The sequence below is a fragment of the Colobus angolensis genome, unplaced genomic scaffold (assembly GCF_000951035.1).
Source record: "Colobus angolensis palliatus isolate OR3802 unplaced genomic scaffold, Cang.pa_1.0 Scaffold43, whole genome shotgun sequence".
Lineage (NCBI taxonomy): Eukaryota > Metazoa > Chordata > Mammalia > Primates > Cercopithecidae > Colobus > Colobus angolensis.
The window spans coordinates 4,670,948-4,687,765 of NW_012117710.1; the positions used below are offsets into that span (position 1 = coordinate 4,670,948).

Here is a 16,818-nt window from a genome sequence, read left to right on the forward strand (position 1 = left end):
GGTGATTGCAGGTGGGTGATAAGGTTGGTTTCTGGAGCAGTCTCAGTGCCCAGAAGGCAGTCAGCACGGGTACACACATATCCAAATGGGTTTTCCCTCACCAGATTTCCTGCTTTGTAAAAGATCTCATACCTGAGCCTAGAAAAGCAAATACAGTTCATGAAGGATTGCTACTTCAAATGAACATTTTGACCTCCGAGCCTACTTTTTTACCAAACAACCTCCTTAGAATTGAATTTATATTTTATTTCACAAACACACGTGCAGCACTTACTATGTGTGAGGCACTGTCCTGAGCACTTTATAAATATTAACTTATGTAATCCTTGAAGCAAATCTATGATAAAGATGCCTTGGTTATCACCATTCTACAGGCAAGGGTCAGAGAGGTTCCGTTCTTTGTCTGAAGTCACACAGCTAATTGAATTGCTGGGGCCTGGCTTGGCAAAGAGGCTGTCTAGCTCCAGACTCCATCAGCCCTTTCTACCCTGATGTTATAGTGTCATACGTTTTTTATTTCTTTTTTTTTCCTTTTTTCTTTTTATGTTGTAATGTGAAGTCATAAAAATTGCAAAGTTCTTTTCTTGTTTGTTTTTTTGAGATAGGGTCTCACTCTGTTGCCCAAGCTAGAGTGCAATGGCACAATCTCAGCTCACTGCAACCTCAACCTGCCAGGCTCAAGCCATCCTCCTGCTTCAGTCTCTTGAGTTGCTGGGACCACAGGTGCCTGCCACCATGCCTGGCTAATTTTTAAAATTGTGCGTATATATGATGTCTCCCTGTGTTGCCCAAGCTGGTCTCGAGCTCTGGGCTCAAACAGTCCTGTAACCTCAGCCTCTCAAAGTACCGGGATTACAGGCATGAGCCACCATGCCTGGCTCGCCATGGTTTTTTATGACAGATCTCACTGATCACATTTCTTTTGCTCTGTGGTTGGAGAGATGCCTCAGAACCCAACTCATGTGCCTCTAACTTCCTCTCTATGTCTGATTTTAATTTTAAGTTTATTAATGGCTTTAATTTCAAGTTTATTCATGTTTTCCTATATGTAAGGTTTCCATACATACATGTATTTTACTGTGGTGAGATACGCATAACCTAGCATTTCCCACTGTGACCATTTCAAGTGTCCAGTTCAGTAGCCTTGAGCACACCGACACTGTTCTGCAACCATCACACCATTTGTCTCCAGAGCGCTCTTCAACTTGCAAAACTGAGACTCCATCCCCATTCAGCACTCACTCCGCATCCAGTGCCTCTGATGCCTCATCCAGGTCACCGCAAGCCGACCCACCGGGCAGGTGCATGGGGCTCGCACCTGGGAGTTCGCACTTCTAACTCTGCCCTCGCCTCCCCATCCCTCTTGCAGATGAAGGCTTATGGGACATGTTTGTGAAGGACATCCCAAGGAGTGCCACATCCTACACCCTCAGCCTGGATAAGCTCCGGCAAGGCGTGACTTACGAGTTCCGGGTGGTGGCTGTGAACGAGGTGGGCTACGGGGAGCCCAGCAGCCCCTCCACGGCCGTGACAGGTAGGCCCTCCCAGGGAGGTCTGTCTTCTTCTGAAGGACTAGAGGGAGAAATGGAGTTGAGGGGGATGAAGGGAACACGAACTTGCTGCTTTAGGTGTCTCCAGCTCAGCTGAGGTTCTGCTCAGAGAATATGCAGGTGGGGAGAGCAGTGTCAGTCTCCAACACCTCCCCAGTGCCACCCATCCTCCTGCGCAGCTCCCTGCTGCCCTCTGGCAGGACCCCAGGCCCCGGAGCCTCTTCCAGCACCACCAGCAAGGCCCCTTATGGGCTCTGTGGCCACGCTGTGCCCCAGCAATTCCTAATGTGTTTCCTCGTAGTTTTTAAAATCAGAGACCCATGCAAGTGTCAGAGGCGTGAGCGTGAGCCACGCAGTGTCCCCTCTGCGACAAAGGCATTTCCAAGGAAAGCAGAGCCCCGAGCCCCTCTATTAGCTGAAGCGTCCTTGCTGGGGAGCACGTGTGATTTTGGAGGGACAAGAACTGCCCCGGCAGCCATGGGGGAGCCCACGAGTGCCTGACAAGAGGTCATGTCTTCCCGGGGCCTCCCAGAGAGCCAGCGGAGGGGCTGGGGACAGTAGCTGCTCTGGGCACAAGGCGAGCAGTATCGCCGTCCCTGAGGATGGCGTGCAGGTGGAGGTACTGCCGCTCCCGGGCTGGGCGTTTCTTCGCGTGCTCGTCGCTGTGAGGTGCTGCAGGCTCCAGAGGCCACCCTGGGTCCAGGACCAGGTCTGCTCTCGGGGGAGTGGCAGAGAAGGCCGGGGGAGGGCTTCCTCCCCCAGAGCACCCGTGTTAGATGACAGACATGTCTGCAGTCAGCAGTCGTGGCACGGGTTATGATCCATAGGGCGGGGGCCGTGACCTCGCCTGGGAATCAGGAAGGTGCCTGAAGCCTGCCACAGGGGAAGGGACACCTGCAGGAGGCAGAAGGTGGTGGAGAAAAAGTCCTGGTCATTGAAGAGCTGTGGGTGGGGGAGCTGGAGAGGGAGGGGCAGCAAAGCTGGTCCCTGGTCATGGCCCCCTGACCCCCCATGTGCCTAGGGGCTGAACATTGGCTGTACCTTAGGGTTGCTTGAGAAGGTTAAACACACACCCTTGCTGTCCCCTCACCCCAGACAGTGACTTCCGTGGCTCCAGGCATGACTTTCTTCACCCCATGGTGATTCCATTGTGCAGACTGGCTGCGAGCCAGGGCACTTGGGGTTCAGAGAGGGCTGGGCTGCGTTTGAGGAGAGGGGCTCTCAGCAGCACGAAGGGCAGGGAGGCCTCAGGGTCGGGGCAGCAGAGCCTCAGCCAGAAGCCCCGGCAGGGCCAGCTCCGTTGGTCCTCTTCCTGGGATCAGGAAGAGGCCGTTCCTCTCCTCTGCGTTAGAGCTGCTTGAGCTCCTGACCGCACTTGTTGAAACTGAACGTAGCCTTCGTCCTTTGTGTGCTATGAGTTTGGAGGAAGGACCCTGTGCTCGCCTGTGGGTGAGCGTGGGCCCTAAGCCTGGTACGCTAGCCTGGGAGCATGCTTGAATTCCGGGGTCATTCTGTGAGACGGGCTGTGAGAAAGGGACCCAGAGAACCCCCTGATTTTTTTTTTTTTTTTTTTTTTTTGAGATGGAGTCTCACTGTCTCCCAGGGTGGAGTGCAATGGCGTGATCTTGGCTCACTGTAACCTCCGCCTCCCAGGTTCAAGGGAGTCTCCTGCCTCAGCTCCCAAGCAGCTGGGATTACAAGCATGTGCCACCACGCCCGGCTAATTTTTGTGTTTTTAGTAGAGACAGGGTTTCACCCTGTTAGACAGGCTGGTCTCGAGCTCCTGATCTCAAGTGATTCGCCTGCCTTGGCCTCCCAAAGTGCTGGGATTACAGGAGTGAGTCACGGTGCCTGGCTGATCACTTAATTTTTTAATGAGTAAGATTTAGAAAAAGCACAGATTTCTCATTTCCCTAATTTTCATTATGAATATTTTAAATGTACCCCAAAGTAGAGAGAATGAGGAACCCCCAGCACCCCTCATCCCAATTCAGGGATCCAAGATTTGCTGCATGAGCTTTCCCCGTGGAAGTGGATACAGAGCAATTCCACATGCCGGTTCCTCATGCGGAGCACACACCCTGACCCCACTTCCCGGGGCCTGTGGCTCAGGCATCTCTGAAACTCCATCACACGCAGAGCTGGCCTTGCTGTGAGCTGGACCGCACTGAGCTCATCGCATCCTTCAGGGAAGCCAGCAACCATCACCTGCTGGCATCAGGACCGGGCCAGGCCCAGCAGCTGGGACGTCCTGCCCCGTGTGAGAGTCCACCAAAACAGCCCAGCCTTTCTTTCCTGCCAAGTGCTAGGGCCAGGCCCACTCCGGGCCACTTGGCCAGTGGTGTCAGTGTGGCATCTGTCAGACTTGCTGTTGGAGTACTGAATGCGCAGCCCGCAAACCCACTTCTGTCTTTTGGATTTAGAGCACCATCACCTCCTAAGGAGCCCTGTGAACCTGCATGAACCAAAGCCGATTCCCCGCTTTTCCTCCTGGTGTGCACACATCCCCTGTTCGTGAGATGTAGGATAGAAGCTTCGGCTGGCTGTGTTTGGAAGGGTTCTGGCTACTGGGGGCCAACACTTGGGCTTTGCCTGTGAGAGGCTTTGTGTTCTGGGGGGCTTCCAGTGCCACAGAACTGACTCCCCTTCCAGGCCCATAGAAAGCCCTGAATGGGACAGCGGGACCACCCAGCACCCATCAAGATACAATTTCCCGCTTTTCTCTTCTTAGTGAGCAGAATGAGACAGAAGGAAGAAGAGCATCCTTCAAAGCTGCCTTTACATGCATTTTTTTCCGTTCATTTCTCAAAAACACATCTAAAGACAGGTCCAGTCATTCAGCTCGGTTTTGCTAGAGGCAGAAAATAAGTAAAACACAGCCCCAGGCTTTAGGGGTTCGTGGTCTGCGGAGGGGCCAACAGGTAGAGAAACAAAAACACACAGTGCGTGTTTCCAGCGGGGGCTTCTGCACACATGCAGTCAGCAGGGGCAGGTCCTGGGGTGCTTTGTGGGCTCACCCCGTGGCTGATGGGAACCACTGAGGATTTTTTTTTTTTTTTGAGACAGAGTCTCGCTCTGTCGCCCAGGCTGGAGTGCAGTAGCCAGATCTCAGCTCACTGTAAGCTCCGCCTCCCGGGTTTACGCCATTCTCCTGCCTCAGCCTCCCGAGTAGCTGGGACTACAGGCGCCCGCCACCTCGCCTGGCTAGTTTTTTGTATTTTTTAGTAGAGATGGGATTTCACCGTGTTAGCCAGGATGGTCTCGATCTCCTGACCTCGTGATCCACCCGTCTCGGCCTCCCAAAGTGCTGGGATTACAGGCTTGAGCCACCGCGCCCAGCCTAACCACTGAGGATTTTAACAGGGGAGCAACTGATTGCTCTCTGAGGAAGATCTCTCTTAGGTGATGTAAAGGATGAATCTGAGCAAGACAGGAGGAGGCATAACAGGTGGAATGTGAGTGCCGTGTGCAGGCAGGAGGTGGTGATGGAGAAGGCAGGGGACCTGGAGCCGTCTTCGGGGATGTCCCAGCACCAGGAGAGACAAGGACGTCCGGGCGCTTTGTTCCATCCTCACTTTAACCCAGACAACATTTTTGTTTGCTGGTTTGCTTGTTTTGTGAAGACAGGGTCTTGTTCTGTCACCCAGGCTGGAGTGCCGTGGTGTGATCGTGCCTCACTACAGCCTCGACCTCCTAGGCTCAAGCGATCCTCCCATCTCAGCCTCCTGAGTAGCTGGGACCACAGGTGTGCCACCACACCTAGCTAATATTTTAAATGTTTTATAGAGAAAGGGGTCTTGCTATGTTGCCCAGGCTGGTCTTGAACTCCTGGGCTTAAGCAATCCTCCCACCTCAGCTTTCCACAGTGCTGGGACTTCAGGCACACACCTCTGTGCCTGGCTGTTTTTTTGTTTTGTTTTGTTTGTTTTGTGCTTGTCTGTTTGTTTAGAGATGGGATCTCGCTACATAGCACCAGATCAGGCAGTGTTTCTAAACAGATGAAATTAGGAGAGAGCAAGCAGGAAGGGCAGTTTTAATGAGCAAGGTCAGGGCAAGGGCAAAGATACTGAAGTCTCCAGGGCAGGGGCAGCTTGGAGGACAGAGGAGCCCTGAGCCTGATTCCACAGAAAAGGTGGCAAATGGGGGCTGCTGAATTCCCAAAGCCTGCTGAGGACCATGGGAGCCTCCTGAGCTTGTCCCATGGGAAAAGTCCACCGGCCCGGCTGGACAATGGTTTCGTCTCACCTGTAACCGGGAGTTATCCACCCCAGCCTTCCCCGCCGCCCACCTGGCTCACGGGAGGTGACTGCAGCTGGAGTGTCTGCCCCACGTCACTGTGTGTCCGTATCTTTTCCGCAGCTCAAGTGGAAGCCCCATTCTATGAGGAGTGGTGGTTCCTCCTGGTGATGGCTCTGTCCAGCCTGATCGTCATCCTGCTGGTGGTGTTCACCCTCGTCCTGCACGGGCAGAATAAGAAGTACAAGAACTGCAGCACAGGTGCAGGTCTGGCCCCTTCCTCGCATGTCCCACGGTACTACTCAGCCAAAACACAACGTTCGTTCTCTTGTGGATCTGCCGGGCCAGTGTCCGCTTTTCCATTTCATTTGCCTGTAGGTGCTGAGGGAGATGCAATAGGTTTTCTTTCTGGGGGCAGCCAGGCACAGCCCAGCGAGCGCTCTACGCCTCGGGACCCAGATGCTGACTATGGCTGCCCTCAGATTAGCTATGTGTCTTGGATAAGGGCGTATGAGTCATGCAGCCTCAGAGATCCCCACTCTGTACCTTTGTTCAAATGCAACTGGTTTTTTCTTTTTTTTTTTTGGAGACAGTCTCACTGTGTCACCCAAGTTGGAGTGCAGTGGCACAATCTCAGCTCACAGCAACCTCCGTCTCCTGGATTCAAGTGATTCTCCTGCCTCAGCCTCCCGAGGAGCTGGGATTATTGGCACCCACCACCACACCTGGCTAATTTTTGTATTTGTAGTAGAGACAGGGTTTCACCATGTTGGCCAGGCTGGTCTCGAACTCCTGACCTCAGGTGATCCGCCCGCCTCGGCCTCCCAGAGTGTTGGGACTACAGACATGAGCCACCATGCCCGGCCTAATCACATTTTTCAATACTATTAGAAAGTCAGGTGTGTCTGGGCATGGTGGCTTATGCCTGTAATCGTAGCACTTTGGGAGGCTGAGGGTGAGGATCACCTGGGCCTGGGAGATCCAGGTTGCAATAAGCCGTGATCACACCACTGTACTCAGCCTGGGCAACAAAGCAAGATCCTGTCTCTTTTTTTTTTTTTTTTAATTTGAGACAGAGTTTCGCTCTTGTTGCCCAGGCTGGAATACAGTGGCCCAATCTCGGCTCACCGCAACCTCCTCCTTCCAGGTTCAAGCAATTCTCCTGCCTCAGCCTCCCCAATAGCTGGGATTACAGGCACGCACCTCCACGCCTGGCTAATTCTGTATTTTTAGTAGAGACGTGGTTTCTCCATGGTGGTCAGGCTGGCCTCGAACTCCTGACCTCAGGTGATCCAACCACCTCGGCCTCCTGAAGTACTGGGATTACAGGCGTGAGCCACCGCGCCCTGCTGAGATCCTGTCTCTTATAAAAAAAAAAGGTATAAAGTGTTAAACAGGTGGCATATTGTACTATGCAATATTATAAACACAGTGACTGGGGCACACCTCAGATGTTGATGTTTTGCTGTGGCTCACAGACCGTCACGGAAGCATCTCCATGGCATAGCTCTTCTCACCCACTGCAGCTTGAACCTTGCCTGCATCTGTGGTCCAGCTCTGAGCCCTCTGAGGCCCGGGTCACTACTGTGTTTCCTGCAGAAGCTCCACGCCAGGCATAGAGCAGGCATTCAGTTAATAAGCATTTATTGCTGAATGAATCACTATCGTTAGAGAAAGGAACAAATGAACGTAGGGTAAAGCCAGCCACAGGGAGCACAGACCTTGTGACTCCATTTACACGAAGGCCAGGAGCAGCCACAGTGCATGGAAGTTTCCAGAAGGCAGAATCGTGTTTGCCTATTGGTGGAGAGGTATAAACAGGGAAGATGCATGAGAGCGCCTCACAGGTGCTAAACATGCTCTGTCTCTCCACGTGGACGGCGGTTACATTCACAATCATAAAGCATCATTCTGGACACTTAAGATTAGCATAGCTTATGCATTTGATTATCCTCAATTTTAAAAACCTCATCATTATCAATGAGGCCACTTCTCTAGATAACCAGAATGTAACTGAGTGCTAGACCGCAGCCCGTTTTTTGTTTCTTAAATAGAGACAGGGTTTCACCATGTTGGCCAGGCTGGTCTCGAACTCCAGGGCTCAAGTGATCCTCCCACCTCAGCCTCCCAAAGTGCTGGGATTACAGGAGTGAGCTATGCATGGCACCTGGCCTATGGCCTGTTTTGATCCCACGGAGCATCTACCAGAGCTGTAGCTGAGCCCAAGCACGTGGTCACTTCGATGGTATCGCCACTACCACTGGGCCAGACCTCCTCTTAAGCCCAGCGCATCTGTTGGAGGTTTTCTCATCAACTGGGTCTTCTCTTTTTGGAAAGGCAGATCCCTGATGAGCTATTCTTAAAAAAAAAGAGCCGGCTACATTAGCCCTGTTGGCCAAGGAGCTGGGCAGAGTAGGTTCCTGACCCCGGCCACAAGTCCCACCGTCCTTGTGCCAAAGGGGTTAAAAAAACCAGGCACCTAAAATGCCTCCCTGTTTGCTTCTATAATGTTAAGCAATTCATCCCTCAAAGAAAGGATTTATTTTTTTCTGCATAAATTCACTTCTAACAAGTGTTCATAAATCAGATTTTATTCCTGTGGGATTTACAATGTATGAATGGCGTGTCATTTTCCCGAGTTAATGCTATTACAGAATCCTGTGTCTTGTGCATAGAAAATCTCCCTGCTTTTCACTCTCCTCGTCCATCTGGAAAACAGACTTGAAAACGTAGATCTGACCTGCAGCTTCCCATGCTCAGCTGCACCCTGGAGTATTAACTTAACATCATAATTGAAGCCTGGAAAAAATAATACTTATCTGCCAGAATGTCTCCCGTCCTGCTCAGGAGACATTGCAAAACTTAAACCTCTATGGTGACAGCCTCACTCAACACCCCTTCCTGCGTGCGCTCCTTATCCTCCCATCCTCATCTGAATTCCTTCCTCATCTCGGTTTCCACCTGCTCACCTCTCGTCATCCCAAATCCCCTCTCCCAGGCAAGCCCATCTTTCATTTTCTGCTCTGTGTTCTTCCGTCACACACAGATAGAGCATTAAGGTTTAAGGCACGTCAAAGGGGGGCCAGGTCCCAGCAGAGAGGAGACTCTTGGGGTTTAGAAATGCCAACACACTTAGCAAATACCTGCCAAGCCCCTGGTATGTGGGTAGGTGCTGTCCTGGGGGCTGGCGGGGCACCGGGGAGCGTGAGGGACTTAAGGCTATACCTCAAAGAGCAAATATGTACATAGGCGTGAGAAACGGAGGTCACTTTATGTGGTCAGGGAGGTTCTCTCTGGTCTCAGGGCATTTGAGCTGTGATCTGCAGGAAAGGGTAAGAAGCCCGGGAAATACTGGAAGAAGGAGCTTCCAGCAAGAGGGAGAGCCCCAAGAGAGAAACCCGCGTTAGGAAGGGGCTGAGGGCTGGAAGATGACGTGGGGTTTGGCAGGGTGGACAGACCAGGCCAAGCTTGGGGACGGCTCGGAGGCCTTGGACTTTCCTGCAGAATGAGATGGGAAAATCTAGTGGAATTTTTTTTTTATGTTGTTTGGTTTTTCAAAACTTTATTCATTTGCTCTGTGAATATATTTTAGAATATGTTTTGCTATATATTTGTAAATTTACTCTTTTTTAAAGTGTATGGTTTGGTGGTGAATGCACAGATATGTGCAGTCGTGACCACGGTCAATTCTAGAACGTTTGTATCACCTCAAAAGGAAGCCCTGTACCCTTTCTTTAGCCGTCACACTCCCGTACATTTATTTCTACTTCCTGTTTTGCTAAATGATTGTGAATTTTTATTTTGGAATTTATTACATATTTAATTTCCCTGACTTTTACAAAGCTTATGCATTCTTGGCCAGGTACAGTGGCTCACCCCTGCAATCCCAGCACTTTGAGAGGCCGAGTCGGAAGGATTGCTTGAGGCCAGGAGTTCGAAACCCGCCTGGGCAATGTAGTAAGACCCCATCTCTACCAAAACAAACAAACAAAAAAGTCAAAACACGTTTATGCATTCTGAGTCTATTTTCATAAAACAGTGGCAAGCATACTGGTGTTTTGGGATCAGGCAGAACAAACCCTGAAATGTTAATATTGTCACTTGGCCCCAACATTGTGATCCATACCTAGCTTTTCTCCCCAGCTCAGCCCTCAGAGGGGCTGAAGCAGTGTCCCCGACTCTGGGCTCTGCATGCAGCAGGACTCGGGAGCTGCCTCACTGGCCAGCTCTGGCTCAGTGCGGCTGCGGGGACCACACCAGTAACACGTGTGTTCTCACTCTCCTGCCGGGCTTTAGGAAAGGGAATCTCCACCATGGAGGAGTCTGTGACCCGGGACAATGGAGGATTTGCTGCCCTGGAGCTCAGCAGCCGCCACCTCAACGTCAAGAGCACCTTCTCCAAGAAGAACGGGACCAGGTAGGGAGGCAGCGTTGTGCCGCACCCACCTGGAGATCTGAGCTGCCAGGGTTGGGGTGACAGCCCACGTCCACGGGCACCTCCCGCATCCCGCCCTGTGGTTCCAGGAAGCAAAACCTAACCCACCCCAAACCACCAGGGGCAGCCCTGAGTCTAGGAGGGACGGGGTCAGCAGAGCAGCTGGAAGTATTTTCAGGGCATCTCTGGAGATTTAGAAGGAGGGCCTCAGGTGTGTGGGAAGGGCCTGGAACACCCAGGGGCTGCCAGGCTGGCCTTCCGTATCAACCACAGGCACCTTGGATCCGGGCGTTCCTCGTTCACGGAGGTGTCATCTGGGCTGCCATAGGCCTGACCGGGTGTCCTCGCAAGCAAGCCTGGTGCTTGTTGCTGATTTCATTGTTCTGTGTATTCCAAAGTTTTCCCGTGCCAATGCACATCGCCATTCCATACGCGGATGTGAGTGCAGGCGAGAAGGATTTTCACCACCAAAGCCTCCTTAGCTTATAAACCTTTTCCTAAATCCAGCGGGAAGCAGGGTTTCCCAAACAAGAGAGGGGATGACCTGGGTTTGCCTTTTTGATGTGCAGAGCGCCATCCTCTGATTTGAGTACCCTTGACCAAGGAGTAGGGCCAGGATTGGGGAGGGGTCTTGAGTGTCTGGAAGGAAAAATCCAAACACCTGAGGATGCTTCCTGGAGAACAGACACCTCGGGGCCTTCCTGGGGTGCCCCAGCTTCGAGGTGGAAAAGGCTCCTCTCCCTCAACCAGACTCACCTTGGATTACACTCAGTTGCGAGGGCGTGGAAATGACACGTCATCCAGACCCAGACAGACCCCAGGGTTTCCTCTTCCCTTTATTGTTTACAAAGCTGCAGGGGCCAGCAGTGCCTGGAGGCCTTTTCCCAGCCACTGACGCTCTGCCAGCCCCACAGGTGCCAGTCCAAAGCACCACAGGCCGCCACCCCACGAGGCCTTCCCTGGGACTGGAGGTGGCTGCTGCTGGTGACATCTGGTTACACCTTTCATTTCTTTTGTCTACTGGGAGGCGAGTTTTTCCTGCCGTGTAATAGAAACTTGAAAAAGCAACCACGTGTAGTTTCAAGGCCAGGAGGAACTTGTCACAGAGAATTTTAAAATATTACGTGCCCTGCTCCCTTGCTATAAATCTGTCTTGTTCTGAGTTCTGAGAAGAGACACAGACAGCCTTGAAGCACATTGCCCAAGAATAGACAGTCGTTCAGTTTGTGAAGTCCATCTGCTTCCTAGGAAAGAGAAACATCATTTGACGATGAGGTTGGAGGTGCTCAGCCCACAAAGACCCAAGGACAAAATAAAATTAAGATGGAAAAGAAAATGGACCCTTCCCTTAGGTTTTTAAGTAAGCCATCACCTTTTCAGTCCTAGCAATAGGACCCTGTATTTGTCTGTCCTCACACTGCTAATAAAGACATACCCAAGACTGGGTAATTTATAAAGGAAAGAGATTTAATGGACTCACAGTTCCACGTGGCTGGGGAGATCTCACAATCATGGCAGAAGGCAAGGAGGAGCAAAGTCAAGTCTTACATGGCGGCAGGCAAAGAGAGAGCTTATGTAGGGGAACTCCCCTTTATAAAACCATCAGATCGTGTGAGACTTACTCTCACAAGAACAGCGTGGGAAAAACCTGCCCCCCATGGTTCCAGTACCTCCCACCAGGTCCCTCCCACGACACATGGAAATGATGGGGGCCACAACTTGAGATGAGATTTGGGTGGGGACACTGCCAGACTATATCAGACCCCAAATGTGATTGAAGGAAAGGATTCTCTGCTGAGAGGGGAAGTGTCTGGGCAGGGACACCTGAGATTGGTCCCGTAGCATCATCCCCCAAATATCTTAGAAATACAGGCACAGTTGATTTATGTCTCCCCAGTGCACGTCTGTGCTTCCAGTTTCTTTGTGGGGAAGACACCATTTTAGCTCCTTAGAAAAAAGATTTACCCAAATGTTTAAATAAGAAATGGCATCTTTCCCAAAGTCAGTTACCTTTGCGATAGAGAAAGAAAGGCCCTTGGGCCTTCACTGGGCCTTTCCAGGAGAAACTGAGGCACGCGCTGCGGGAGACAACACCCATGGCACAAAACCAGAGGTCTCCATCCCCTCCAGCCTTCCCAGCAGAGTCTCCACCCAAGGCCCAGTTTCCTGGCCTATAGCCTCTCCTTGCTTGGTCACCCAGGGTTACTTCTCCCATTGAGGGATGAGAAGACACTCCCTATGCAGCCAGCATTCAGCTCTGCGCTCACTCCTCGCAGCATGCTGGAGGTCCTGGATGTGGTCCCCTCGAGTGCACAGCTGCCCGTCTCACTGCACACAGGCTGCTCTCACTATCAAGTCCCTGCACACCCTTCGGAGGACTAAGAAGCACTCAATCCTGCCTGATTTGAAAACTCAGCAATGTTGTACTCAGAGTTTTTCACCAGGTTCCAAGTTCTCCATCTGAAAAATAGAAGCTGGGCTTTTACTCAGTTCAGATAGTCTCCAGGAAGTGGGGAGCTGAAGAGGGTACTCCTTTTCTGTTGCTGCATGACAAATGACTGCAAGTTTAGCAGCTTAAACCAACACCTATTTAGCACCACACGGTCTCCCTTGGGCAGGTGTCTGGGCACAGCTCAGCTAGTTCCTCTGCTCAGGGCCTTGCATGGGTATAATCCAGGTGTCGATGGGCTGTGTTCTCATCTGGAGGCTCAACTGGGCAAGAATCCTCTTCCAAGCTCATTCAGCCTGCTGGCAGCATGCATTTCCTTGTGGCCGCATGATCGAGGGCCCCAGCCTCTTCTTGGCCCCCTCTGGAGGCCGCCCTCATGTTCTTGAGGCCACTCATGGTCTCCTGCCATGGGGTCCTCTCCAGAGGCTGTTCACAACATGCTGTTTGCTTCTGCGAGGCCAGCAAGAGCATCTCTGTCTCCAGTCCGCCAAGATGGGGTCTCCTATAACGTCATGTGATCATGGGCATGATGGGAGTAGCTGTCCTTCACCCATTCCATTTAACGTAACCCAGACTTCAGTCTGCCATGTTCCACTGATTAGCAGCATGTCACAGGCCCTTCCCACACTCACAGGATGGGATGATGGGGGTGGGGGCAGTGATGGAGCCCTCTGAGAATTCCACCAGCCAGAGAGGATGAATGCTGTCCCACCAGACAGGGAGACCAGGCCTGGTGCAAACTTCTCCAATTCCCTCTCATCTGTAGGAGACAATCCCCACTCCTTAGCATGGCAGATCAGACCGTTCCTCATGACTCCATCCTCACCTCTCTCCACCACACTCTCCTGCATGCATCTGGCAAGCACCCAAGCTCCCCAGCCTCTTATCTGTCCCAACCTCAGGGTGCTCTTTGTACATGAGTGTCTCACTGCTCCTCCTGGCACAGACCAACTCTTCCCTCATGCCTGCAGGCCTAGCACAGTCTCCACAACTGACAGGCACTGGTACACAGAGGCTGTTGACTCGCCAGATAGCCAGTGCTCAGAATTTTTTGCATCAGTTGCCAGAGTGATATTAAAGGCTGTAGGCTTCCTCTTAGTCCAATGCAGTAAAGGCCAGATGCCAGGTTAGGAGGCCTCCGGGGGAGGGCATCTTTTGCCCAGAGGGTAATTGCGTCATGGGTCCTCATCCCAGGTCCCCACCCCGGCCGAGCCCCGGCGGCCTGCACTACTCAGACGAGGACATCTGCAACAAGTACAACGGCGCCGTGCTGACCGAGAGCGTGAGCCTCAAGGAGAAGTCGGCGGACGCGTCAGAATCCGAGGTCAGTGTGGGCGCTTACTTCCGGGCAGTGATCGTCAGCCCCTACTTCTGCAGTGAGACTTCTGCCTCCTCAGGCTGTCTTGTCCTATCTGAGTCTCACAGCATCCCCACAGGCAGAGACAAGGACAAAAGCCTTCCTTTGGCAGATGGAAAAACCTAAGAGAGCCCAAGTTCCACCCCATGGCCTGCTCTGGGCCCCGCAGAGCTCACAACAGCCTCAAGCAGTCTAGACACTCCAAGGCTGATTCATGGAGGAGCAGGTTCTGATTCCCAAGTCCGGGAGACGGCAGTGAGAGATAGGCAAGGCTGGCGCCCTCTGTGAGGGGTTCCTTGCAGAGCAGAGTGTGGGTGTTGCCTGGGTGCCAGCAGGCTGAGTGTCAGATGGTCGCTTTCACACGCTCCATCTCATGTAGTCCCAGGGGAAATTGGGCCTAGACCACCTCCTACGGATGGAGCCAGCAGGACTCAGGAAAGATCAGTAACTTGCCCCGTGTGGACTCCTGCCCCGGAAGCCCATTCTCTCTCCGTTTCACTTTCAGAGATAAACATAGGTTGCCATAAAACTTGGTGGTCTCTAGACCCCAGTTAGAGTGGCAGCGGGTCTGATCCTGCAGGGCAGATAGAAAAGGTGACCCCTTCACCAGATAGGAGCTTCCTGCTCACCCCTGGACATTCACTTCCCCCGACACCCTGCCAGCCTCCCACCCTGCCCAGGGAGCTCCTGTTCTAGCTCCCTCAGTTGTGCTGAAGAAGAGGGATTTGCTCACGGCAGTTCCAGGTCACGTATCGGGCTCAGGGTGAGCCCAGACTTGGGATATGTTCCTCTCCTCACCGAGCAGCTGGACCAGGGAGAGGGCTTCCCCGAGGCAGCGTCAGCCTCCACGCTCTCCCTCCCCGACCCCAGGGCCTACCCGCCTCAGGCCTCCCCTGCGCCTGGATGTGCAGCAGTTCAGACGTGGAGTGTATTTTCTGTGTGAGGTCCTGTGCAGTGTCACCCAAAGAGACTTTAAACAGCAAGGCAGCCGTGAGGGGGCTCCAAGCAGGGGGCTCGACACACCTTCCGTACAGGTGCACCGTCTGCATTTCTCACTCTTACCAGCAAAAACAGCTGAAGCAGCGATTGGAGAGGTGGTCCTATCAGTCCTGAACTTTTTTCTTTCGGATATGCCGGGCCTGGAAAGGGGTGAAAACCACCAACCATTTGCTGTACACGTAGGCCTGCCCTGCCTCCTGGCACTCAGGTTCTAAATCAATATTTAATCTAAAGTAAGTCTCACCTTCATTTTAACCTGAATTCAGGCCTTATTGAGCCCCGGGGCTCTATCAAATGGCTTCTTTTCAATTGTGGGTTGTAGAGGAACTCCCGTTGGGAAGGGCCAGCAGGTGGGTGTGGCAAGGCCAGCTCTGCTTTGCTTCGCGTGTTCTGTTTACAGAGGACGCTGGGTTCGCTGTCGGCACCGTAGCCCGGGCTTGGCAGAAACAGCAGGCAGCAAAGCAGATGCTCGGAAAGGGACATTTGTCTAAAACTGAGGGGCTGTCAAGTGAAATCCTGCAAAACTGACTTGCCTTTTTGTGATAAGGAAAAAGCTTATCAGAAGCTCGCTGCATGTACGAAAGCAGCACGTTGCGCAGAGCAGGGCAGCCTTCAAGCAGGACAGTCTGTGTCAGTAAAGAGGCGCATCTCACAGAGCCAGCCTCGGGCCTGTCCCTGCTGCCGCTGTCGGCTGCTGCTCTTTGGAGAATCCAGACACCGTGGGGTGTCATAGCTGTGGGTGGTTCCTACGCACTGAGCACTCGCTGCTGTGTTTCTGGCGCTTGCTGTGGGCCTGCCCCAGGGTGAACGTGCACTCCTGTGCCGCCCACCCCAGCCCCAGGAGGTGGGACAGTCTCCTTATTGGTCAGAGGCTGAGGTTGTCCAGCAGGCAGCTGTTGAAGCTGACACCCAGCCAGACCCCCGTGTCTCCAGAGCTCAGTGTACCCCTCCCCTCCCCATCGGTCTCCTCCAGCCCCACACAAGAAGAGGGGGAGGGAGGCATCCAGGGATGGTGTGTCCTAGAGCAGGCAGGCAGGATTGGAGCCATGAACTCTGAATTATTTGTTCCTAAAAGCGTTTTCAGCATGGGCTAATGGAACGCATTTGGTCAGTTTCTCCCCGCAATGTGTGTGGCGTGTTTGGAGATATAACATCAGCAAATGTTTATGGAAGATTATTGAACATACCCGTGAACTGAGCTAAGCATACACATTCATACAGGCGTGCATACATACGTACATGTACACACATGTGCACACACATACCTACACACCTGAATACATGCACACACATGCATATGCACATGCATACTTAAATACAACACACACACCTAAATACACACATGCAAACATGTACACATACATGTGTACACACACATACCTACACACCTGAATATATGCACACACATGCATACACACATGCATACCTAAATACAAACACCTAAATACACATGCACACATATGTATACATATGCACATGCACACACATATACCTATACACATGAATATATGCACACACACATACACATGCATACCTAAATACAACACACCTGAATACGTGCACACATATGTACACATACATGCACACACATACATATACCTACACACCTGAATACATGCTCACACATGCATACCTAAATATAAAACACACCTAAATACACATGCACACACATGTACACATCCACACACACACCTGCATACCTGAATATATGCACACACATGCATACACACATGTATACCTAAATACAACACACACCTAAATACACATGCACACATATGTGCACATACACACA

The 16,818-nt window shown here is 52.1% G+C and overlaps 1 protein-coding gene across 1 annotated transcript in view; it reads left to right on the forward strand.

Annotated features, from left to right (window-relative positions):
- SDK1 (sidekick cell adhesion molecule 1) overlaps nt 1–16,818 on the forward strand; it is a gene marked incomplete at its 3' end in the record, with an annotated part of 662,329 nt that overhangs the window by 629,359 nt on the left and 16,152 nt on the right. The window contains exons 44-47 of the mRNA XM_011957004.1: nt 1,370–1,534; nt 5,910–6,047; nt 10,083–10,203; nt 13,865–13,994. Of these exons, the coding sequence (XP_011812394.1) occupies nt 1,370–1,534; nt 5,910–6,047; nt 10,083–10,203; nt 13,865–13,994 (554 nt within the window). The remainder of the gene's footprint in view (nt 1–1,369; nt 1,535–5,909; nt 6,048–10,082; nt 10,204–13,864; nt 13,995–16,818) is intronic.